This window comes from Bombus terrestris, chromosome 7 (genome assembly GCF_910591885.1).
Source record: "Bombus terrestris chromosome 7, iyBomTerr1.2, whole genome shotgun sequence".
NCBI lineage: Eukaryota > Metazoa > Arthropoda > Insecta > Hymenoptera > Apidae > Bombus > Bombus terrestris.
Window position 1 is genome coordinate 15,241,596 of NC_063275.1, and position 25,893 is coordinate 15,267,488.

The 25,893-nt window shown below is 27.3% G+C and overlaps 6 protein-coding genes, 1 long non-coding RNA gene and 1 other non-coding gene across 12 annotated transcripts; 3 read left to right on the forward strand and 5 right to left on the reverse strand.

Annotated features, from left to right (window-relative positions):
• Window positions 1–38: 38 nt before the first annotated feature.
• LOC100649379 (triokinase/FMN cyclase) lies at window positions 39–5,750 on the forward strand. The gene is made up of 18 exons (XM_048407752.1): window positions 39–236; window positions 361–553; window positions 619–781; window positions 855–1,133; window positions 1,201–1,389; window positions 1,471–1,712; window positions 1,797–1,838; window positions 1,903–2,106; window positions 2,172–2,294; window positions 2,370–2,627; window positions 2,720–2,790; window positions 3,616–3,771; window positions 3,897–4,002; window positions 4,147–4,421; window positions 4,495–4,607; window positions 4,689–5,018; window positions 5,098–5,332; window positions 5,412–5,750. Exons 2-18 carry the CDS (start codon window positions 377–379, stop codon window positions 5,551–5,553), a joined length of 3,105 nt encoding a protein of 1,034 aa, XP_048263709.1. The 5' UTR covers window positions 39–236; window positions 361–376; the 3' UTR covers window positions 5,554–5,750.
• Window positions 2,580–3,448, reverse strand: LOC125385493. Its single transcript, XR_007224838.1, has 2 exons — window positions 3,196–3,448; window positions 2,580–3,132 (listed from the first exon to the last, which is right to left on the reverse strand). It is a non-coding gene; the product is annotated as an uncharacterized LOC125385493 (long non-coding RNA).
• Window positions 5,751–5,987: 237 nt separating the features above from the next.
• Window positions 5,988–11,110, forward strand: LOC100649501 (DNA polymerase delta subunit 2). 4 transcript variants are annotated; one of them, XR_007224836.1, is made up of 7 exons: window positions 6,161–6,423; window positions 6,498–6,802; window positions 6,978–7,194; window positions 7,255–7,489; window positions 7,576–7,868; window positions 10,360–10,516; window positions 10,856–11,110. XR_007224836.1 is itself a non-coding variant. In XM_020863578.2 (6 exons), the coding sequence occupies exons 1-6, from the start codon at window positions 6,255–6,257 to the stop codon at window positions 8,068–8,070; spliced, it is 1,338 nt and encodes a 445-aa protein (XP_020719237.1). In that variant the 5' UTR covers window positions 5,988–6,254; the 3' UTR covers window positions 8,071–8,173. The 4 variants fall into 4 exon arrangements, 3 of the variants coding, with proteins under 3 accessions (XP_020719237.1, XP_048263707.1, XP_020719238.1); XM_020863578.2 differs by lacking the exons at window positions 10,360–10,516; window positions 10,856–11,110 and adding an exon at window positions 7,952–8,173 and having other exon boundaries at window positions 5,988–6,423; XM_048407750.1 differs by lacking the exon at window positions 10,856–11,110 and having other exon boundaries at window positions 10,360–10,606.
• Window positions 8,640–10,117, reverse strand: LOC105665926 (protein dimmed). The gene is made up of 3 exons (XM_012310359.3): window positions 9,757–10,117; window positions 9,267–9,505; window positions 8,640–9,193 (listed from the first exon to the last, which is right to left on the reverse strand). The coding sequence occupies exons 2-3, from the start codon at window positions 9,489–9,491 to the stop codon at window positions 8,960–8,962; spliced, it is 459 nt and encodes a 152-aa protein (XP_012165749.1). The 5' UTR covers window positions 9,492–9,505; window positions 9,757–10,117; the 3' UTR covers window positions 8,640–8,959.
• On the reverse strand, window positions 10,755–12,668 carry LOC100648784 (2-(3-amino-3-carboxypropyl)histidine synthase subunit 1). Its single transcript, XM_048407751.1, has 5 exons — window positions 12,603–12,668; window positions 12,050–12,394; window positions 11,588–11,895; window positions 11,098–11,481; window positions 10,755–11,015 (listed from the first exon to the last, which is right to left on the reverse strand). Exons 1-5 carry the CDS (start codon window positions 12,637–12,639, stop codon window positions 10,785–10,787), a joined length of 1,305 nt encoding a protein of 434 aa, XP_048263708.1. The 5' UTR covers window positions 12,640–12,668; the 3' UTR covers window positions 10,755–10,784.
• Window positions 12,669–12,976: 308 nt separating this feature from the next.
• On the reverse strand, window positions 12,977–13,048 carry TRNAQ-UUG. The gene has a single exon. It is a non-coding gene; the product is annotated as a tRNA-Gln (tRNA).
• Window positions 13,049–13,915: 867 nt separating this feature from the next.
• On the forward strand, window positions 13,916–22,771 carry LOC100649624 (rho-associated protein kinase 2). The gene is made up of 10 exons (XM_048407874.1): window positions 13,916–14,635; window positions 14,709–14,851; window positions 14,952–14,975; window positions 15,460–18,953; window positions 19,349–19,883; window positions 19,963–20,217; window positions 20,298–20,306; window positions 20,420–20,546; window positions 20,661–20,732; window positions 20,853–22,771. Exons 1-10 carry the CDS (start codon window positions 14,542–14,544, stop codon window positions 21,380–21,382), a joined length of 5,283 nt encoding a protein of 1,760 aa, XP_048263831.1. The 5' UTR covers window positions 13,916–14,541; the 3' UTR covers window positions 21,383–22,771.
• On the reverse strand, window positions 22,386–25,203 carry LOC100649732 (WD repeat-containing protein 13). Of its 2 annotated transcripts, XM_012310366.3 has the most exons (5): window positions 24,971–25,203; window positions 24,663–24,844; window positions 23,908–24,584; window positions 23,409–23,701; window positions 22,386–23,308 (listed from the first exon to the last, which is right to left on the reverse strand). In XM_012310366.3, the coding sequence occupies exons 2-5, from the start codon at window positions 24,733–24,735 to the stop codon at window positions 23,062–23,064; spliced, it is 1,290 nt and encodes a 429-aa protein (XP_012165756.1). In that variant the 5' UTR covers window positions 24,736–24,844; window positions 24,971–25,203; the 3' UTR covers window positions 22,386–23,061. The 2 variants fall into 2 exon arrangements, with proteins under 2 accessions (XP_012165756.1, XP_003396687.1); XM_003396639.4 differs by having other exon boundaries at window positions 24,663–25,203.
• Window positions 25,204–25,893: the final 690 nt, after the last annotated feature.

A 25,893-nucleotide genomic window follows, 5' to 3' on the forward strand; every position in this document is an offset into this window, starting at 1 on the left:
ATAGATTTTAATATTAAATATAAAACTGTCAATTCATATGAGTTTCTAAAGATTGATTATGTATAGGTTTTTAAATTATACGTGTCTGCATTCAAATTTATAAAAACTAATTGAATTATTGTTTCATAATAAAATGAATAATAACATTATGTTTTGAGAAATAAGTAAAAGATTATCGTCTATATATCGTCTATTATAAGGGATCTTGGGATAAGATTGTACTTGCCTCAAATTAGGTAGGTTAACTGCTTAAATAACCTTTTCAATTTACAAATATAAGATATTGAAAGCCAATATTTGAAAATTATAAGTTATATTTTTAACATAATATAATATATTTATTATAAATACTTATTTAAGTTTATTACACTAACATATGAAGGTAATATTTTTATGCAAAAAGATGTGTGAATTAAGAGAACAAGAGTATGATTATTTTGACACAATAATGAATAAAAGTCTTGTGGGAATGGCAAAAATACATAATAGTTTAATTGCATTAGAAGAATGTAATGCAATCTTACGTAAAGATTATGCAAATATGATTGGGAAGGTACATAATTTGTCATGATTAAATAAAAATTTTAATTACGATATTATATGGTATTATAATAATAGGTTAAATTAATATCTGGTAGCAGAGCTGAAAATGAATTAATATATCCAGGAGTTGTGGGTCCTGGGATGTTAACAGCTGCAGTTTTAGGAAATACCTTTTCTGCACCTTCTGTTGATAATATATTAAGAGTTATTGAAGAAGTTGGATTTGGTCACACTGAAGGTAATAAGATATAATTATGTAATAACATATTATTTTATATTATTAAATAATTAAATAAAAAATATATATACAGGTATATTGTTAATTGTACAAAATTATGCGGAATATTCTATAAACTTTAATTTGGCAAAATTATACGCTGAACTAAAAGGATATGTTGTTAGACTAATAACAATAAATAGCAGTGATATGCTTTATTTTGGTAATAGTGTAAAAGAACATAATCTTCTACCTACACTTTTTATATGTAAAATAGCTGGAGCTATGTCAGAAGAAGGAAAATGTTTAGATGAGATCTATTCTTTTTGTAATTCTATTGCAAATAGTGGAGAAATAGTACTTTTAAAAACAGGTTACACAATTTTCTTTAAATTAAATTGTCTAATAATATAATATAAAGAAAAGATTATATTTTGCAGATAATTATTTTGAAAATATAATTCATGAAGGATATAAATTGGAAATGTTCCCAAATTTAGTTAAACAAGTACTCAAACCACTGATAGATATATTAAATATAACATCACAAAATCAAACTAAAACAAATATATATGAAACCAAAAAGTTTTGTATTGGTCATGAGGTTGCAATTATAATAAGTAACTTTGGTACAAAAGAATCAGACATTTAAAAATTTTGCTTATCATTTAAACCCTGTTCGTTACCTTGAAACATTTTCTATTCCTTAGGTTGTAGCCAAATACAAGGAAATATATTTATCTTAGAACTTTTGCAACAGATAGAAATAAATGGATTAAAACTAAAAAGAATATATATGAAAGAATTTATGAAATATTCAAATAGTAATGGTTTTCACATTTGTCTATTAAATCTTTCATTCAATACAGTATTAATTAAATATTTAGATTTTCCAACATTTGTATCTACTTGGCCAGTAGCATTAGGTTTAGAGGCAATAGAAACTAAAAAGGTATTGTAAAATTTATGGAATTAGCTTCTTCTTTATTTTTCAATTTATATTATATTTTAGCTTGAAACTAAAATTAATTTCTAGCATGACGAAACAAAATTAATTACATTAAAAACGAACTATAAGGTAATTACATTCTATTATTGTATTATGGAAGATATAGTATAATAAAATCTTAATGAATTTGTAGAATATGGACTGGAATATTTTAAATTTACAAGGACCAACAATGAATCATAAAACTAGTCAAACATTTTTATTAATCATATCAATGGCGTGTGAAGCAATAATAGCATGTGAAAGACAATTGAATATAATGGATCAAAAATATGGCAATGGAGATTATGGTACAAGTCTTGCATGTGGAGCTAAAGCTATACAAAATGCTATCCAGGTTGGATATTAAACATGTTTAAAAAAAAACACACATAATGGAATTTTAATTAAAATATTTTACAGAAAAATGAAATATTAGGAACAAATTTATATATAACATTTTTACAAATTAGTCATATCATTCAAAAGACAGTGAGTGATATACAAGGAAGGCTATATTTTTTATTTTTTTTCTATATTGCTGAAGTAAGATATAATATATTATGTTTAACTTTTCGGTTGCATATATGGTTAACCCTTTAAATGTATAATACATTTTAGGCTTTTTCGAAATATGAAAATGATAAAGAAATAACAGTAGATGTATGGTTACATGTGTTAATTACTGCAAATAAAGCAATTGAACAATTTAAAGCATCCTCTGTAGATGACCAAATTCTATTAACCACTTTAACAGCAGTACAGATAGATTTACAAAATGCATTAAGTAGAAATGTGGATCCTATTGATGCATTTGGAATAGCTGTAAAAGCCGCTGAAAATTTCACTACAAATGTTTTGTATACACAATCTTCTCATGTAAAAAATATAAAATACTATAGTTTACTTCACAAATTTTAGTTTGTAATAATATACTAAAATAAGAAAAATTTATTTAAAATCTATTTTAGGAACTCAAATATCCTAATCCTCAAGCACATTCAGTAGGTATATGGATGAGAGCTGCATATGAAGGCACTAAGTTAAAATTAATTTATCATAATACAAAATAATAAATTTGTAATAAGTATCTCATAAGTATTATTAGTTATATTAATATTAAATATATTAATACATGAAAAAAGAAATTAATAAATATTAAATGATATTACATGTCACACCTTAGATGAAGCGATTCATTATGCTACATAAATATATTTCTGCTTTTACTTATATGTACGAGGTCATCAAAACTATGAATGTATGCGTGAGCAGGCATCATACAAACGAATGATATAAATGTATGTTCAGATATGTATAAAAGACTATCATAATGTCACGTGTTCTTGGCTTCTCTTCATTTCTGTCTTATCACGTGAAAAAGCTGAAAAAAATTAATTTCGTTGTTTCAAAGCGTGAACTAAAAATTAATAAATAATACACTCACATTGTGTTTTTATATTAGATACATTTTATATCTGACATTATGAACAGAGGTTATGTTTAAAATTATAATTCTAACTTTCTAAATTCTTAAATATGTATAACATTTAAATATTTTATTTAAATCTTGCGAATATATTGCGTTATTTATACGCACACACACATACACATAATACATAATGTGTGTGTTTAAGATGATAAGAGTGATAAGGATATAAAAATATATGAACAGTAAATTTGTAACACTTATATAAAAAAAAACAATAATATTAACAATGAATGCTGTGATTGCTTTATGTATTTTCTGTGAATCACATGGACCTAAAGTGATATTTACAACTCAATCATATCGTAATTATGATAATCAAAGTACAGAGAAACTGAAATTCTATGGTCCAAAAGAAATACTAAGACGAAGTCAAAGTGTTATGGAAGATGGACAGCATGAATGTGAAGGATGTCAGAGTATTGGTAATGTGAAATATTTAAGTAATGAACATGAAACAAGGACATCATTTCTTTCTGCTCAACAATCATTAACTCAAGATATTTGGTGCTTGCTGAAGCATGCATGCTTTAGGTATAATAATTATGAAATATTCCTTCGTATTTTTTAAATATATATTTTATATATATAATAACATGAATTTATATTACTCAATCCTCTAAAACTTAATAATCCTATGTATGTTTTAATTTTTTAAGGAGCCTAAGCTGTGAAGTACATCCTGGTAAAGAAGGTGTTTGCTACTTTGGAGATGAATATAGGGGGCATGTTTTAAGTCATACATTTACATTAAAAGATGCCCAGGTGAATTATGCAACGAAAAAGCATGTTTGGTAGCTATTACAACAAATTATTCAAACCATGTCATTAATTATAATCTTAAATTTTTAGAAAGGAATTTAGAAAGTAATTCATCAATATTAAGGTATTCTCTTTTTCTTTTTACAGGCAAGAGGTTTTCGTAAATGGTGCAGTTTTATTGTTTTCATGAGGGATAAACAATTTCTATTAAATATGTGGCCCTTTTTAGTTGATAATTTAAAAGAAGTAATTCGAGAATTACAAGATTTTGCTGAAAAGAAGTACAATGCAGAAGAAGCAGAATGTCCACAAAGAGTTGTTCGTTTATCAACAGCCAACAATGGACCAGGATTATATAATAATTCAAACAGACAGCCTAGAACTTTTAGTGATATAACCAATGAAAAACATGTTTTTATAAGGTCTGTTTTATAGTTATGGGATAAGTATCCAATACTTACAAAATAGAATATTAATAAATTACAATTAAACCAGAATCCACATGTGGCTGGTATGGATTCTTAGTGCAGGAGCAAGACATTTCATAGAAATTTTTCCCATGAGCTTATTAGATGATGAATTAAATTACAATTTGGAGGATCAAATTGGTTAGCATCACAAAAAATACCACATTTATAAAGAATATATACTTGAATTTATTTCATCAAATAGCATTTCTCGTTGTTTAGAAACTGAAGATGGATTTACTTTAGTAAATGCCAAATTACCTGTAAATTTAACTTTAAACTCAAATGAACCAGAAACAACACTCGAATTCTCAGAGGTCTCAGGGAAATCTACTACAGTGATACTTAAAGATTTGAGAGCTGTACTAGGAAAGGATCAATTTAGACAACTTTTATATTCTAGTTTAACGGGCGTTCAAATTTTGGTAAGAGGTCCAAACATTGAAAGATTGGAATCGTTATATGGACTTAGTTCTCTTATTCCACGTGCATGTAGAAGAGTTAAGACTCAAGCAACAGAATATATGGATCCTAACAAGTGTAACTTTATTGGTATGTACATTATTGTTACAAAAATATTAAGATATAGATATTTTATTAAATATTTTATAAATAATCACATTAATTTCAGGTGTTGACACGTCAGTAGCTGTTCCTTTACCTTGTGCAAATGTATGTAGATTAGATATTGTTACTGATGAACACAAAGTTGAAAATTCAAGTTCACATATTGTTAGATGGACAGGAACATTGCCACTAAAATTACCAACGTTATTAACAAAAATTGAAAAATCACTTGAAAATGAGAAACTCGGAAATTCGACTTTGAAGGCGCATTTTGCTGCATTACAAGAGGAATGGGCAAAGTATAATTATATTGCGTATTTTATATTAATATTCAACAATATTTCTTGTGTTATCTGTGAATTTTTATTATAATTGTAGCATTGCCAAAGTAGTTCATGCCATGCGAGGACGTGGTCATAGTGGTGATCTCTCTGGACTTATGCTTAGTTTAGGCGCTGGACCTCATGATAAAAAATTATTAGATACTTGGTCAATGGGATTGCCACCAAATCCGGCATAATCATTTAATTAATTTATCATGTTTTATACAATGTAGAATATTGGGTAATATTTAATTTAATATATAAAGTGTATTCTCTCTTATTTGTTCATACAATATTTATGTATTCAAGGTTGTGCATAATTTTTTATTTATAATATAGTCAACACATAACGAATATTGATATCAGTATAAAATAAATTATCTTACATACATCACTTAATAATTAAGATTTGATATCCAGTTTTATAAAATCATATAATATCTACATGAAATTTTTTGATAAAATTGATATCAAAATAAATTTTAATGGAGATTTCGTTCAATTTTGATAAGTAATTGCTTATCTTCATAAATAATCGACCCATATCTTATATGTACATGTAACTATAACATACCTTTGATTAAACGCAATTTATTTAATAGGTTGTATTTATAGTGATTTTATTTTTTCTTATTTCAATTTAAATGTTCAAAAAATATCTCAAAAACGAATATAGCTTCAACATTTTGTGAAATGTTATTTGTTGTATGTCATAAAAATATTAAAAATCGATAACTTTCAAAGAAAAAATTAAACTGCTTAATTGCATTAATATTCTTTTTTTATATTTAGTATTATAATTTTTATGATTATTTAATTTTAGTGAATATGGTAATATATTCAATTTACTAAAACTACAGTGTATTGTTATAAATATCCAATAAAAGCATTTTCTGAAATGGAAATTCAACCGCAACCGACGTATCATCGCAAGTCATGTGTATTCGAAGACTTTAAAAAGTTTAATATTTCTGAACAACGTTTTGAACAGCAATATTGTAGTATTTATAAAGCAAGATTAAAAGCATTAAAAGATCATCTTTTGCAAAAAGCGAAAATTAAGTGGGGTAGATATCTTTATAGAAATTACATTTGTTATCATTTTAGGTTATATTTTTTGATATCTAATATTTTGCTGTAGGGCACAATAAAATAGTTACTCTTGAACAACTTAGTGAAAGAAACGAAAATGATACTTGTATTATAATAGGCACTTTATACAAACATCAAGAGTTGAAACCATCGTTATTACGCGAACTCAGTACCGAACTTCAATTACAAACCCAACCAGCCAGAGCAAATTATGCGTCATTTAAAGATATATTGTACTTGGAAGATGAAACATTACGTATTAAATTGGTTGATAATCATATAAATATTCAAGATGTAGTTACTGGTATTGTTTGTGCTGTATTGGGACATGATCTAAAGGATGGTGAACTTTCAGTAAATATCTTCTTTTATTTACAAAAAACAATTTACAAAAATAATTAAAATTACAAAGAAATACATAATGTGATTAAAATAAAAATTGTAATTTAAATTTAGTTTGATATTTTGTCTCTTTGATTTAATTGAGTTTTGCTCTTTTTTTTTCTTTTATAAAATGTATTGGTTCCAGGTAATAGATTGGTGTTTGCCAGGATGTTGTCCAAAATTATCAACATTTGATCGACCACTAGAAACGCAAGGAAAGATTTTAATAATTTCAGGTCTAGATCTAGCAAATAATTTACAATCGTTAAGTACAGATTTATTATTTGAATGGATCACTGGAATGATTGGTTGTGAAGAAGTTCATAAAGATGTGGCATCTATTGTGTGTATTATTATAGCAGGTATTTAATGTGCATTAGTAATAATAGTATTTGCAATAAATAACAATAATATTAACATAGGAAATAGTGTAAGGGGATCTGTGGAGACCCACAATTATAAAGATTATTTTGAGACAAATGCACATGATGCAGCGATATTTAAAGAGACTGCAAGCGTAACACATAAATTAGATAACTTTCTTCACCCTATCATACAATGTTGTCCCATAATATTAATGCCTGGAGAATTTGATCCAACGTGTCATACATTACCTCAACAACCACTTCATCCATGCATTTTGCCACAATGTTTCAGGTAATGTAAAACATATGTGTATATGACAGAATATCATAATATTCATATTTATAGGTTTATATGAATATTAATATTCATATTTATAGGTTTAAAAGTTTTTATGGAGTTACTAATCCATGGATTGGTAGTATAAACTCTCGTATTGTAGCTGGATCCAGTGGTCAACCAATTATAGATATCATGAAAGTTGCTGGACTTGTTGATATTTCACCATTAATGTGGTTAGAACGTACGTTACTTTGGCGACATTATGCACCAACTGCACCAGATACTATACCAGCTTATCCATCTAGCGAAATTGATCCATTTATTATAACAGAATGTCCTGATATATATTTTGTTGGTAATATGGATAAGTACGATACCAAATTATTCACAGGTAAATATATAATCTTTATTAATTTTTATTTCTATATTTATAATGAAGAAATAGTCTTGGTAAAATAAAATATATATTCACAGCGGACGAAGGACAAACAATACGATTGATTTGTATTCCAACATTTTCTAAGACACAAACAGGTGTGCTAGTTAATTTGCAGGATTTAGAAACCTGGCCTATTTCCTTTGCTGTGAATTAATTTCTTAAAATATTTAATTGTTTTAAAACAATGACATTAGACAATGCAATATAGTAATATTAGATAATGCAATATATAATAATATATTCATATAAGAAAATAATCAGTTTTCTTAAATAATTTTTCCATAATTTGTACATAGCAAATATATTATTTATTCTTCTAATAAAACGATTTTATTTGTATATTTTTTTCATGTTTCTATGTAATCTTTACTTATAGAGATGAAAAGAAAAAGAACATGAAAATAAGTACATAAGTAAAATATATCTTTATTTGTTTTTTACTTATACATAAATATATGAAAAAACAAACTATAATATATATTCATATAACAAATTATAACATATATTCTATAAATAATTCATATTTGGTAACATTTATAGTATTCTTAAATACTCGTACATATATATTATAAGTATTCTTAATTATTATATTAACAGTATTTAATTCAATATATGGAACAATATACCATGCAATTCATAATTTCAAAACAATTTAATTAAAATATTTTGCTATAATAATATTAATATTTCTTAATACTACACAACATATATATAGTAACTACTAGAATATAATACTGCTTTATTTCATGAAAATAATAGTATTCTTTGGCACTGATTTTCAATAATACTGCTAAAAGATACAAATAAAACTAAATTAAATGAGATTAGAATTAGATATGAATTTATTAATTCTTTGATCTATTATTTAATCAGATATATGAGGATAAATCTTGAATGAAAAGATTTACATAAAGTAAAATTTAACAGCTCTTTGATACTGCCGTTAATGTAAAATATTTGTTATTATTTCTGAGGCCTGCAGTGATTTTAGAATTGTTTCTTTACGTGTATGAATAATTATTCCAATAAATATTGATATTTCCCTAACTACAGGATTTTGAAGGAATTGGAATATTCATATTTAGATAAATATTTATGTTCTTAGATGATTCTTGAGATTGAGAAACTTCTGACTGTGAATCTATAGTTTTTTCTTCACTTCTCATTGCACATATCACATCTGTGAGAGCAATTATATAATTTTTTGCTAACGTTAAGGTTTCAATTTTGGATAATCGTCTTTCCTTTGATACATGTGGAATTACCTCACGTAAAGACTACAAAATAAAAAGATTTATGTTTTTCTAGAAATAGATAATTTTTGTTACAAATTGCGACAGTTATATCTACCTGAAAAGCATCATTTAAACTATGCATTCTCATTCTTTCTCTCTCATTACTTTCCAATCTTCTAAGAGTTCTTTGTCTAGGTGTTGTTCCTTTAGATGAATTCGATAACTTTAATCCAGATTTTTTAGTTCGCTTACTATTCTTGTGTACTGTTTTATTAGTCCGTGTTTGTAGTTTAGACCATTTTCCCTCCCAGTTATTCCCATTCATCACTTTGGATGTCATTCAGAGATTCCCTTCTTAAAAGTGTTATATATTATTTATAGGATACAGTCACATTTTAATTAATTATTTTTTATTATTCCTTGTTAATGTTAAATAATTTAAATATTTAATTATGAAAATTATTTCATAAACAATATTTCAAGGTCAATGTATAGATAAGTAAATATCCTTACATTTATAGAAAAGAATAATATTTTTAGTATACAAATTAAATAAAAAATTGTAATATCTAAAAATAAGATTGAAATGTTATTTATATACTTACAAGTAAGATACTTTGTTTCACTATTAACAGATCAATGGAGAAATAAAGTATAAGGATAATAAATATGTCTAAATTTGTTAATATTCTTGAAACGCGAGTGTCTCGTTACGCTTTTCTACGATATATTTGTAAGCAAAACAAGATTACAGTTATCTTATATTATGTGGTACATTTTCAAATATTTGAATCAACTGTACACTGCCGCGTATACTTGTTGAGCCACGTTGGAATGACGACTGACGTAGCGATGCCGGGGTGCGGCCGAAACAGCCTTCCACCCCCGGGAACTATGCGATCTATCCTGTGACCTTTTCTTAATAACTTTTTTAAAACATTGTTTGTTTCTCATAAATTTTCATTTGTGTATACAAAATTAATTTATATAATATTTATTTGATATAATATTTATTTGAAAATATTTCTGTTTTAAGTTGCTTGTAATAGCGCAGCGTTAACAAAAGTAAAAATTAAATAATATTCTGCGAAATTGTAATTTTTTATTTACGATGTAACACATAGATTATAAACTATAATTTTATGAAAATATGTGAATCGGATGTAATAATGTTAAATATAAATCTTTTAATAATTTGTAAATTCTAGGATTGAAAAATTTGGGCAATGTGTAAAAATTATATTTGTGACATACACTTATTACACACATTCATAAAAGGTACTATATAGATATGCAGCTACAGGTGGGCGTATGACGTAATTCGCCCACGCGGACATTTCTATAATCACACCACTACTCATGAAGGTAGTGTGAAATACAGTTAAACGTATCATATATGTTTGTTACATGTAATTTAAATGTAAATTTTGTTGCATGTAAAATAAAATATATTAAAAACTAAACAATAAATAATCATTACCTTTGTTACTGAATTTATAATAAATTAATATCAGATCAAAAAGCATTTATAAATTATTAAAGTCTTAACAATATTACTAACCACTTTTTGAATGGTACTCAAAAGATAAAACTTCTAATGGTATTAAGTTAAATATAAATGAATCTTTATTATTTATGTTTTATCTTTACATTTACCACAACAAGTGTTAGTTTGTTTTTCTAATTCAGACTCTTTGTAATTAGGAGTCCATGGTCCAAGACTAGCTGAAGCATAAAAATCCATAGGATATGGCTTATCATTATTAAAATTTATCATTTTTAAAGCAGCAGCTCCTTCATATGGTGTGAGAAAAGGTTTTTCAAATGCTGTTCCCCAATCTATACTTAATCGTGGACATGCAATCTGTAATATAGGAATAATAATGTACATTTATCATAATTATGAAAATATAATTAAGAGAACAAATTTTATAACTATAAACAACCTGTATAAAAGCATCAACGCCTTTAAATAATTTAATTTTATCTGGAAATATTTCTGAGAGCAATATAATAACATTTTTCTTTCCCAATAAATTAATTCTAGTTTCTAAATTTTTCAAAACATTAAGATTTCCTTGTCTTCCTAAAGTACCAAGTATTAATCCAAATCTTCCAATCTCTTTTGCATGTTCAATTGCTGCTAATCTAGTTTTTAGCATCTGTTCGTGATCATAAAATTCTTCTGTCAATTTCTTCTCATAGGGGTCATATCGAAATGCCCTTAATTTTGGATTAGCAATCATTGCTGCTTCTAAGTGAAACCTACCATCTCCTACATAGATAACTACATCAGCACATCGAATCTGTGGTGCTGTACAACCTAAAATCTTTAAGCAATAATATGATTTACTTATAATGTAAAGATTACAACACATGCAAAAGGATATATATGTAATTTGAGTCTAGCCTAATAAGATATACAAATATCAATACCTCGCCAGGACTTAATGGTTTACTTTGTGGAGTAGATACTTCATAACCATTTTTTCTCATCTCCATTGCAATTGCTTGTAATGTGCCAGCAAATTGTATAGTACTTACAAGTCCAATTTTTGTTGTAATTGATAATGTAGCTTGTAAGCATTCAATACAATGTGAAGTATCAATTTTTATGTTAACAAATATATAAAGTACTTTAATACCAACAGTTTGATCAATTGGTATTAAGCAAGAATGACCATAATGAATTAAAAAATCTGCACCTAATGCTTTTGCAGTATAATCATCTATGCAGCATGCTCCTGTATCAATTATATTAGTTTTTATTTGGAATTATATATAACTATATAATATATATTTAAATTATGTAATTATGTATTTTAGCAATTAGAGAGTACATAGAAAACCTACAATTAAATAATCTTTTTATTACTACACAATAATAAAATTCCTTACCATAAGTAACATCTCCCATTATAATAGTTTCTGCATCTGTAAAGTCTTCAATAATATCAGCTATAGTTGTAGCATACATTAGAAGTCCTTCAGGCATTTGTAATGCAACTCTTTTAGCTTTGACTTCCCTAATTCTCCATACTGATTTGTGTATTTCAAAATTGTAATTACAGGGTAACGCAGCAATTGCTGCATTTAACAATGGATCGTTTAAAATTTCTTCAGGTATTTTATTTATTTTAACTGGAGCTTTAAATACCTTACGAACAGGGTTTGCTTTAATTATCACAACAGAATCAGATTTTTCGCTCATAATTGCAATTTTTTTCAATAATTTTATTAACCCTAAAATTTATATCTACGTTTCTGTTAAAAAATTTTTAATATAAGGGTATATTATATGAATATAATTCATTTATTTCGTATACAATATATAGGATTCATAATGTACAAGCTTATTCTTTATTCATTTCGGCAGAAATTTACGCTACCTATTATTAAAATTTTATTTCTATCCAAAAACTAAAAACGAAAGGTTATAAATTATCCTAACCTTTTAAATTGAACGATCCCGAAATGAACTTAGACATGACAGCTGACAACGACGCCCTCTACTTTAAATGTATACTTTATGAATAAAAATATTTTGTCTTTTTCAATTTGCAACAAAAGAAAATAGAAGTTTTATAAAAATAATATAATAATAATAATAATTACTATTATTCTGAATATTAGATGATATTATATTTCATGTTTTCATAACTACTTACTTCAAAACAAATTATTAATAAATATGTTATTCATATAACTATTATAAAACTATTATTTTTATATATCACTGAATCTTCAAAATTTTGATATAAATTTTTTATTTCCTTTAATAAAATTATAGTAAATTTTTCACATTATCAGAAAAAAATGTTTTTAAGGTCCCACCGAGATTTGAACTCGGATCGCTGGATTCAAAGTCCAGAGTGCTAACCATTACACCATGGGACCAGTTGTACTAAACGTTTTTATTTTTTAAGATTTTACCGTCTAATTAATTATCTTAATATCTATAAATATATTAAATTATATGATTTTGTTAAGCTGTTTGCTGTATTAACAATTAAAGGATTGTAAATTATATTTCATTATACGTATTACATTATATTAAGAGAAATATAATGGGTTACTGTAAATATTATATTTATTTTTTGTTGCCTGTTGTACTTCTATGTATATGTATAGTCCAATTTAAAAATTCTTGTAATTGTATACAGTAATCATAATGCAATACATAATCTTCCAAATTAGCAGTTTATAAATTTTTAATAAAAACTTGTAATTACAAAACTCTTTCTAGTTATATTTATCTTAATTAAACATTTTTGATGAGGTACATATTATAAAATATATACATAAGTTTGTTTACATAAAAATTTTGTACGTCAAGAATGAAAAGAATACGTTAAGAAAATAGTAAGAAAGAGAACAAGAGAAAAGATCTAATACTGTTACATAGTAGAATTATTTTGAATTTATTTTTATAATAGAACATTTGAATAACATTTTATTTAGAAATAATACTAATTTTAGCAAAAAAATATTTGGGGAAAGAGTAAAAGAGAATAAGGTATTATTTTTCTAAAATTATTTTTTATTTATTCGGTAGCATTAATTGTGCACCTATTATATTATTCATATTTATTACATTAGATTAAATTATACATATAATCTTTACACGTAACATTATAGATATAATTTTTGCAAAATTTTTTTGTATTTAATTGCGATCAAATAAAACATTATATGTTATATTTGTAATTGCCATCAAATATAACATTATATATATATATATGTTGTATTTAATTACCATTAAATCTATCATGTACATTATATGCTGCAACATATGTATGATAGTAGAAATAAGAAAGGATTATTCAATCGTTGTTACAATTTAGTAAATAGTCAAACATACACATAATATTGCACTCATCAAAATGTTACAACTTAGGGCGATCGTTTAGTCAGAATACATTCATATTAGTGTGTAGCATTGGAGATAGAAAGAGAGCAATAAAGCAATAGATAGAATAGAGGGGCAAGAATAGAACTGGGTTTGGCAAGCGTGGTGATTTTACACCTACCTTTTAACCGGACCGTGGCCGATTGTATTGTATTCGGTTTACGATACGTATCATGCTTGGCCCAGGTGGTTTCCCTAAGAAAAGTGTATTTCTATTTTACATACTATTGCAACACTTCATCATCGCTGTGACAAAGTTATTTAACAACATTGTATACCGAAGCTAGTTTCCAATAGATTGTAGACATCAAAAATATGAGATTACAGATAGTTGTGATATGTGTGTCGTAAAATTAGAACGTGTTACGATCTACTAGATTTTCTCAGTTTTTGCAGTCATGCATTTTTTCAAGAAGTAATACATTTTTTAAGAATGACTTAAATAGATCGCGATCACACCATTGAAGAGTTTCAATGCGCGATGCTGAATATCATATTATGTTGGATATGTTGGCTGTTTTGGGCGGGTCTTCCGACACTTACAGCCTATCCTGTATCATCTTCTATACGGACAGGTACGTTAATTGCATATTTGAATATTTATTTTGATAACATGTTGCTAGTGAGAGGTTATTTTGCTTATAATAGATTTGCCATACTCCTATGCCTCATCAAAATGGGAACGATACTGGATACAATATACCCTTGGTCTTTTAAGCGTTACTGCTACAGCATTTACCTTAGTTGGTTGTCTTTGTTGTCGAAGACCTAGGAGACCTAAGGGATTTCAGGTAATTTATTGTCATTTATTATGTTATTTATAACAAATGAAATTCCTTACCAAGATTACTTATTGTTTAAGAATAATGACTTATATGTTACTAATTGTAGGACAAAACAGGAAAGTGCAATCAGGTAAAATTAATGCTACAAACTTTTTGAATGACAAAATTTAAATATAATTTTATTAGAAAATCATATTAAGAATCAACAAGAGTTGTAATTAATCCCTTCTATTTAAGTATTCAAAGCATGATAGCAATGTAAATTTAAACAAAAGATTGTTTTAGCATTAAACACTATTTGTTTATTTTACATGTTCAGATATATTGTTGATCATAAAATTATAACAGTTTATATAATTCTTACAAAAGCTTTCTATTTATGAATGTAGAAAAAATCATTAATATTCATTACATTTAAATATATTGTAAAATAATCATGTTATTTTATATATAAAGAAAGTAATAAATGTATCATGTCTGTTATTTTTCTTTCAATATTTAGATATAGCTGCATGTGTATTATTTGCAAGTAATTGTAGTATGTAATATAATTTAATATATTTTAATTTTTTATGAAAAGATTTAGAAAATATAATTGTGGTTTTATGTTATAGGAATTCAAAGATGGGAACAATATTGGTCAGGAATCAGTATTTGAACATTCTCTCGAAGGTTTAGAATTGAATGTTCCACATGTGTTAGTTGCTTCAGAGAGAGTACAGTTTGAACCTTTGCCTGTAGAACATATTATATCTGGACCTAGAAATACTACAAAACCTAAACCATTACCTTTATCAACGTCTTTTTTTGAAGAACATGATTCTGATTCTAATACTTTGCCAGAACATTGTCACGAGTGGTTTGATGCACAGGATTTATGTGTACCCAGAGAAAAATTGAAGTATTTAAGAGAGATAGGTCATGGTTGGTTTGGAAAAGTTGTCGAAGGTCGTGCAGATTTAGAAGGACACAGGAGAACTTCTAAAAATGGTGGTGTTATTGTGAGAATTCTTACAGAAGAAGCTACTATGAAGGAAAAAGCCTGGTTTCTTGGAGAGGCTACTCCATATTTGAAGCTACATCATCAAAATATCTTAACATTATTAGGATTTTGTTTAGAAACTGATCCGTATCTATTACTATTTGAGTCATGTTCAGTAGGTGACCTCAAAGGTTTTTTATTATCAAATCATGATAAAAAATCTCAAGAAGCACTTAGTAAAGAAAACATCCCAATTCGGATGGCACTGGATATTGCTGCTGGATTGAAACATATGCATAGTCATGGATTTGTACATACAGATTTATCTGCCAGAAATTGTTTAGTAGCATCAGACCTATCAGCAAAATTAGGAGATTATGGAACTGGTGTGGAGAAATATCCTGAAGATTATTATGTAGTTGGAGATCGTGCATTACCTATTAGATGGTCAGCACCAGAAAGTGTAGAATGTACTGATACTACTATCGAAACTAGAGAAATTACATCTCAAGCAAATATGTGGAGTTATGCTATCTTTCTCTGGGAAATTATTACATGGGGAAATAGACCATACCACGATAAGAGTGATGAACAAGTAATTCAAATGCTCTTACCTTTAAGAACTGATCTTTTATCAAATGGTATACAAGTATTGCAAACATACCTAGAAAATTGTCCATCAAATATATATCAAGCAATTCATTTATGTTTGAATTTAAATCCACAAAAAAGACCAAATTTGGATGAGGTAAAGCAACTTCTTTTAAATGAATATACAGAATATTTGGATTTTGAACAAAGGTGGGAGAATTTACGAGTTAATACTAAACATGTTCGAAGTGCTAGTTTACAAGATCTTCGAGGAAGTATAGATTCAGATTATTGGACCACTATTGTCGACGATACACCTCGACAGTCGTCATTTCGGCTCGGACCTGGTGAACTAGTAAAAAACGTACCAAACTTTAAAAATATTATTCATCATGAATCTAGTTCTGAAACTGAAGAAGAAAGTTGGAAAGGACGAATTGAACAAGGAGTTTACACTGAAAAAGTGAAACAAAAATCTAAATCTGTTACTGATTTAATGGTACTTGTACATATCGATTTTGATTCTGATGCAGAATTATCAATGGGAGCTCAAATGTCAGAAAAATATGGGAAAAAGAAATTGCCCGCTACCGGCAGTGATAGCGATCTTAGACATAGCATTCATGCAGATGAATTTGACGAAGCGTTAAGAAAATTACGAGATCCTTTGCCAAATAATACTTGTAATAAAATCAGGATGTTAGACATTTCAGAAAGGCCAAAATTACTGACATTAACTATGGATCAAACTCAAACTCCGATTTTGAGATTATCTTTAAATGATCAAGCATCTGACACTAGATCTGTTACAAGTGCAAGTACAGAAGCATGCAGTGAAAAACATGTATTAAGACTTCTGTCAAAAGGGGATCCTAATTTTCCTCTTCTACGTTATGTACCTGATGATACACCTTCTTGTGAAATGTTAGAAGAAAACAATAAATCTCAACCTAATGATCCATTTAAGTATGAAAACAGCGACAATACTTGTTTTCCTAATAATTTTTCAGTTAGTTTTGGGACTGATGAAAGCAATTTAGTTGATGTTGCACTTTGGAATCATGCATTGGATTCTGCTTTAGAAAAGAAAGTACCTGGTTTCTTGGATGAAGGTGAATTTAATGAATATATAGAATCTTCGTCTAAACAAGAAAATAATACCACACCAAAATTAACTGTAACTATTGAATCTACACCAGATACTTTACAATCTCAGAAACACTCTATGTATAACGCAAGTGATAAATTTTCTAATGAAGAAGATATAGACATAAACCGAAGATGTTTACCAAATGAAGATGAAGAAGAAAGAAAACAATTATCTACACCTGATGATGAGCAAAGTTCTGATTCTGGATTTAGAGATAAAGAATCCTGTGAAGAAGAAGAGAATGTTTATGCTTTAATTCCTTCCACCTCTACTAATGATTCCGCAGCGAATATACCAATATATACTGAAGAAGAACAGTTACAAATATTATTTGAACTTGATACTATTCTTGATGCAGAGTACTATGCAACACTTCCTGATACTGGAAAAATGACAGAAAACTTAACTTCAATTAATTATACAGAAAATAAAATTCTTTGTACAAATGAAGATGAATCTGATTCTATTCATACTATAGATACTGTAGTTGAAATAGAGAATAATGAAAATTGTACCCCTAATATTAGTTTAGTAGAAACTGACATAAAATTATTATCAGAAGATAAACAAGAAATACAGGCAGAAAATGTGATTGATATTAAGAAAAGTATAGAATTAAAACATTTAAGTAATACCAATTTTTCTTCTCAAGAAACAGATTTGGAACAACATAATATACAAACAGATATTAAGTATCTCAAAGAACAAGGCGAATTAAAACAATATTTACAAAATAAGGACAAAAATGGAATTGAGATTAAAAATAAAAATGAAATTGGAATTAGTAATGACAATGATAATGTAATTATTAATGCAAATGAACATGAGGACAAAATTAAAATTGAAAATAAAAGCAAATGCGAAAATGATATTAAAAATAGAGAAGAAAATGAAAATGTAAATACAAATAAATTTGAAGATGAAAATGATAATGATAAGGATAAAAATCAAATTGAAAGTAAAAATGATAAAGAAAATGAAAATAGAAATAAACATGAAAATAATATTGAAAATAATGATGAAAGAGAAACTAGAAATAAAATTGAAAATGAAAAGGAAATAGAAAAGATATATGAAAGTGACAATGAAAAAGAAATAAGGAAAATAAATGAAAATGAAATTGAAGATGAAGATAGTTCTACAATGAGTTTACGTAGTGATAATTCTTATGTATCATTTGATATAGAAGAAGAGTTTGTAACAGCAATTCGAAATGAACTTAGAGAGAAATTACCTTGTGCTCAGATGTCTGTTGTAGAACCATTAGAAGCTCATGATGATGATAATCCATCTATATCTAGTGATATAGATAGTAAACATTGGGACGATGATGACAGTGAAGAATCTTCTAATCAAGGTAGTGGAGGAGTGGGTATTTCAATAAGGTACTGTTTTATTTTCCAACAATATAATATAAAATTATTTAACCCTTTGCGGACGGGACGATTCGTAGTCAACCGTACCGTGGGGCCCAGCTGCTACCGCGATAGTCATTTAGAATTACTAGCGCACATTTCTGCTTAGACACGCTTTTCGTTCATAGATGTCAAATTCTAGACATATGTACAAGCACAGATTCTCCACAGGATAAATAGAATGACACACATATGAGTCTTTTGATTCTATCAGTTGTTTTCGCCAAATGCATATATGAGTTCCTCGGCCAAATTGATGGCTTACACGGAACGCATATATGCGGCGGTAGTCCGCAAAGGGTTAATAATGATTATAATTTATTTATTATTCAAAACCAAACTTAAAAGTCTACTATTATATTTAGGTATAATGTATATGATTCACCACTTAGTCCAATCCAAGAAGAACGTGAAAGTACTCTTACCTCGGAGTCTTTAATATCAAATTCTAGGGATACATCAATCGCTTCAAAAGAATCTGTTACTTCGGATGATGTACTATTAGTTGATACTCGAACAAATAAAATGATTTTGTTAGAAGGACTAGGAGAAAAATTACAAGATGATGAACGAGATACAACCAATGGAGACTTATCTGAAGAAGAAAATCTCGATTATAATTGTTCGGTAGTTCGTTCTCGTGATGATAAGCCGCACATTATGATTGCAAGTGGTGGAGCACCTTTACCAAGTCCAGAGGAGGAATCTAAATGGCAACAATTGCCTTCATCTTTTCCATTGCCATTACCTTTACCGTTAGAAGATGATTTAATGTCAACAAGTTTTGGAACAGAGCACGGGTGGGTTAGTCAGGACGAAGATGATGAAGAAGAAGAGGAGGAAGATGACGAAGAAGAGGATGAAAATAATAGCTCCAGTTCTGGTGAATTTGTATGGAAAGTAGGTGCATTATAAATAAATAATCAAATATATATAAATTTATTTTTTATATATGTAATAATTTCATATTATTTTATAGAGGTATAATGAACCACATGTTGAGCAAGTGCAAATTCGAAGTTGTTTAAGTAATAATGAAGGAGAAATACTAGATGCTGATATCGAGGATGAAATGGATGCAGAAGAAGAAGGAGAGGATGAAGAGGAAGGTGGAGAAGAAGGAGGAGAAGAAGAAGAAGAGGAAGAAGAAGAATTTACACCATCAGCTTGGAATGCAACATTAGCGCCTCATCGTTCTGCACTAAGATCTCCAGATAAAACATTAAAATCTAGTGTAAGTTTCATAACTTACTATACATTTATTTAAATATAATGTAAATATTTATATCTTTCTATATTTGCTTTTGCTGCTAGGATGAATTGGTAGGTATTCCTTATTTAGCAATATTTTCTTTGTATGTATATTACCTATATTAGATTATATTTATGTAATGCAATATAAATTTTATTAGATTTATAATGTATGGTCTATTCAGGATCAAAAAAAGAGTGTGTGGTTTAAGAAACAGCGCTATCACTGTGTATACGAATACCCGAAGGAAACACTGGCTACAGAAACTCAAGGAGAACCAACCACTACTTGGGAGCCAACTTCATATAGTGGTAAATTTTAAATATTTTAAAGTACAAATAAATTATATTAGAAATTGGAAATTCATATATAAGAAAATAATTGGAAAATTATCTATGACGTATATAATTTTTCTCTAATTTTAGATTGGGAGGAAATGATAGACGAACCACGATTAGATCTATATCCCCTTGATTATGATGATACCAATCATACTGGTATGGTCTGGTATTATATGCATTATATATATATATATTTTTTTTTAGTTAATATAACATGTGTGAAATATTTATGAATTTATATTTTACCTTATATCATCAAACTTATTTTGGTTATAGGACATGAAGAGTTTTTCGTGAGCAGTTCAAATCGTCCGTTTCAATTTCAAACTAGCGAGAGTAAATATGTTAGTCAATTCTTTCCTGGTGCGTCTACGTCAGTGATCGAAGAACGAGACGAAATAGATGGTGATGAACGAGGAGTATCACAAAACGGAATAGACTTGTTAAATGATTGTAGTCAAAGTCAACAATATCAATTAGGAGAATTAAGGCATACTAGAGATCGTTTAAAATTGAATTTATCTACAACTGGCTCACCCTTTGTTTCTAATAAACAAACAAAAGAGGATAATGTAGAACAGTTGCATGATAAAGAAAACATGTCAGAATTCTTGCAAAGTATAGACTTTACACAGGACCAACATATTCTATCAAACTCCTTGAATTACAATACGTTACCAACGGTGCCTCCCAAAGACATTCAACAAAAAAAGAGTCTTGATCCGACTTCTTCAAAAAGTGCCCAATGTGATAGTCAAGAAAAAGTTGAGCCTATTGACAAGTGTAGTGTTTTGACTCAGAACTAATGTGTTTCGAAGACGATAGTAAAATGTTAAAAGAAATAATTTAGCTGAAGTCCGTCCGAACTAATTTCGTTGCAAAAGTATAGTAATTACTCAACGATTTCACTATTAAATGAATCTCGAATTATTGTACATAAGATGTAGCAAATTTTTATTGTGGCTGAGATTCAATCGATTGTCTATAGTATTATATTAAATTTTTGTTTGTTGTATAGAAACATTAACATAAATAGAGCTTAATACTGATATAATTTTTTATACAATTAGCTTCATGTGACGATAAAGAAATTAATTGAATCAAATAGCAGACAATCGATTTTTAAAAGCTACATCAAAACTAACGAATAATTTCATTTCATATTCTGTAAATATTTATTAAAAGTTGTTCAGTACGTAATCGTTATGAAAGAAGTAAAATTTGTGTAAGTTAATGTTATTACTTTCATTGATGATATATGATAATTATTCATATTGATTTTTAATTATTGTTATCTTTAAATACCGTATCTTTCTTGGTATTATATTAAAATTATATTAGTAAAAAAACAGCTCTCTACTCTAAAAGTATTATAGTGTCAATCGAGGGACGGTACTATAATTAAGTCTCAACCTTTAGCTAAACGTGTACAGTAACTGATTCACAAATAATTCTTTTTAAATGTACGTTGTACTGTTATTTTTACTAGAACTGTGATGGGCACAATTTGTGCACTTTTATTTCGATTAATTTGATGAATCAAATTAGTAAAATTGCAAATGAAGTAGCACAGAAAATATGCTGCCGTACTTTCCTGCATACTATTTTCCATACTTTTAAATATTTTTGAGCACCTCTCATAGCTTTTTTTAACCATTTTTAATATTTAGATAATTTTTTACAGAAGAATAATATTGCGTGAGACATAAGTGCACAAGAAAAAGATTGTTTATTATGAATATGGTATTAACTATTAAATTCACAATATGCAAATATTTATTTGAATATAAAAATGAAAACAAACAAAGATATGTTAGTAATTGTTAATTATTAATATTATACAATTTTTGGAAAATATCTTTCAAAGTTTCCAATGTTGCTACAAGAAAAGTAAATCATAACATAGCGGCGGAATAGATTAGATTAATAAAAAATATTAAAAAATACAAATAATACCAATATACTTGATATTTGCACCGATATATAATTTCATTAACATATGTGAAATCGAAAACGTACATGTTATAACTACTATTAATAGCACTGCGATTATTATGCAGTTTTACTACCATTACAATTACTATTACTATTATCACTATTGATAATGCTAACTCCATGCTCATTATAATACATAGGATATTAATAGAGAACGATTAATATATTGTTATACAAAGCAGACATTGATTTAAACAGAATATGTGTTTCATTGTTATTATTTCCTATACCGTTATAACATACACATTTACGTACGAAATATTTTAGCTTTGTGTATTTTGATTAACTTCGCTAATTTTAGTTTATTTCTGCAGAAAATCATAAAAATTTGATATAGTATTGGATAAAATACAGATAACATAATTAATTTGCTCAAGTTCCAAGACAGATAAAGAACATTTAAAATTTTATTATAAATATTTTACTTATAGTAATTATTTTTATAAAATGTTTGTATAATATTATTTTATGTTTGTACATTATTAAAAGTTTATATATGACGTTGACGATTACGCCATAAAATAATAAGTCCTTGATAATCCGCAGATGCAAGAAGAGATTCATCATAATTAAAAGATAAAGCAATTGTCGGTGTTGCGTGACCTTCAAGTCGGTTGATTTTTGCTGCTTTGCCTTTTCTTGCTGAATCCAATAAATGTATTGTACCATCCTCAGAACCAGTGGCTATTAAACATGTTTCCATTTGTGGGCAAAAAGTAGACCTCACAAGGTATTGTCTGTTAACAAATTTATGAATTACGTTTTATTTGTTACAATTTTATACATTTTTCGTATTAAAGAAATGTTTATGCTTGTAATAATATTCAAATAACTTACTTGTGTTTTATTGGATATTTTGTCCACAGAGATAAAGAACCTTGATTGTCAATAATATGGTACAATAATACTACATTACAAGCACTGCTCACTAAAAGTGCTGGCCATGGAGCATCTTTTGAAAGCCATGAACGCCAAGAAAGACTACTTATCATTCCACCAATTTCTTGTACTCTCTTTAATTTTGTTAATCGTCCTGATCCTGATTCCAATTGAAATGACATAATAACTCCTCTATCATTTCCAACCCATATTATGGAACCACCGCTACCCTCACAAGTTAATGACAGAATCTGAAATAGAATACTTCTCTTTTTATTTAATATTATTTTTTAAATAAATTTCTAGAAAGTGAGAACAAACAGTATTCTCATAGAACTCATAAAAAAAAATAATAATAAAAAATTAAGAAAATGGCAGGTTATTATAAGAATTAAAATGAATTATAATTAATTTTAACATAAACATTTATCATTAAGAAAGATTAAAGAATACCAACTTTTCCACCAATTTTGCAAGATCCATTGCGAGTATATATACCAGTAGATATATTCAAAATCTGTACTAGTCCTTGAGAATTACCAGCAACAATCAAATTATTATTTTTGGGTATAAATCCACAGCATAAAACTTCTGCTCGCTGTTGATCATTAATCACTCGTAAACAAGTTGGATTATTTTCTGGATTCAGGACATTCCAAAGTCTTATTGTGCCATCTAGAGAAGATGAAACTATAAGGTCATTACTAATACTCCAGTCTAATGCAGTGACACCTTTTTTATGTCCTTCCAATAAAGCTATCACTTTTGGAGGAGTACTGATAGCATCACATATCGATAATAATCCATCTAATGATGCACAACATAACTTTGATCTATCATTATTTGCAAACTTAAGCATCATTACAGGTGCATTGTGTTGATCAAAAACATGATGCATTCCATCAAAGGCAAAACTTTCTGCAATTGATTTTCGTTGTATATTATAAAGTTTTGTTTTAATTTCAGATTTCTCTTCTTCAGTTGTATAACTACTAAAACTATTTTGTTCTAAGTTTTCGCCATATCGCAGAAATAATAGTTTTGCTCTTAGCTTTATATAATTTTCTCTGATCTTTGGATCTTTACTAAACTTTTCTTTTAACAGTTGATTTCTACGACGAATATAAAGCATTCCTGTAATTATCTTACATTAATCATTTGTAAATCTTAGTGTGTTACAATATATTGGATTATAAATATACATATACAAACCTAAAGTAGGTAATTTATTTACACGTTGTGCATTGTATTTAGCATCAAGAGCAAAAACTTGTTGATGCCACATAGTAATAATTCTATATATTTATACAAATCAAATAATATCGAGTATTGATTTGTTAAAATAAATATAGTATTCCATAAGATAAAACGCTACACAAACATGGACATTTAACCTATTAAATAATTTATATTTTGTAAAAAAATATATAATACAAATGTTTAAAAATGTTTTTATTTATTATTCTTTCGTGCATTTTTCTTTCTTTTTTGGTTTAGTCATAGCTTGAAACAAAACCTACGTATTGTGCCAATTTTCTTGTGTCTACTGACGTTAATAAGTAACATTTTTTTAAGACATTTCATTAACCCGTACGTTCTCACTTGTAGTATATTGAAAATTTATATAAACGCAATTAATAAGAATTTTAAGTATATTGTCCTTAAAAATGTTAGATTGAATCGCTATCATTCATTTTTGTTCTTTGTTACAAAATACGCACGGTATACATATGTATGTACATTTGTATATACATTTGTATATACATACATATGTTACATAAAGCACTCGTATATAAGAACATATATGTATGCATATACATTTGAATTACATTTTTATATTAAATCATTTGAATTTTATCTTTATTATATAAATTCTTTTACAGTATTGTATTGTTTTTTAGATATTAAATTATTAAAATTTATATATTTAAAATGTATTTATATGCAGTCACGTTCCGTTAATACGTAAATAATAAAATTAAGGATCAATAAGTGATAAATATTTATAAAAAATCCAAGCTGATTTTTCAAATCTGGTTTTAATTAACAAATAATTGAAGATCTTAAATATCTATATTAATTAATTACTTTATAGTGAATATATTGTGTCTGCATTTTAAATAATTTTTCTTTATTTATTTATATATTTAGATAACTAAAGACTGTTTAAAAAATTATATAGTACTGGTTGAATTAAAATATTTTACACAATACTTATATATATATATATATGTATGAATGTTACAGGTTTTTTTTTAATACATTTATTCTTAGATATCCATATTTATACACAGTAGTGGTGGTTATTTTTTTAATAATTATATAATAGCAATAATGACGCAATGAATTTTGCATCTTTCGATAGATCATTACTTGATAAAAATACAAAAATTATTAATGCTTAATAATTGTTATAATGAACTCTTTCATTCAAATGTTTAAG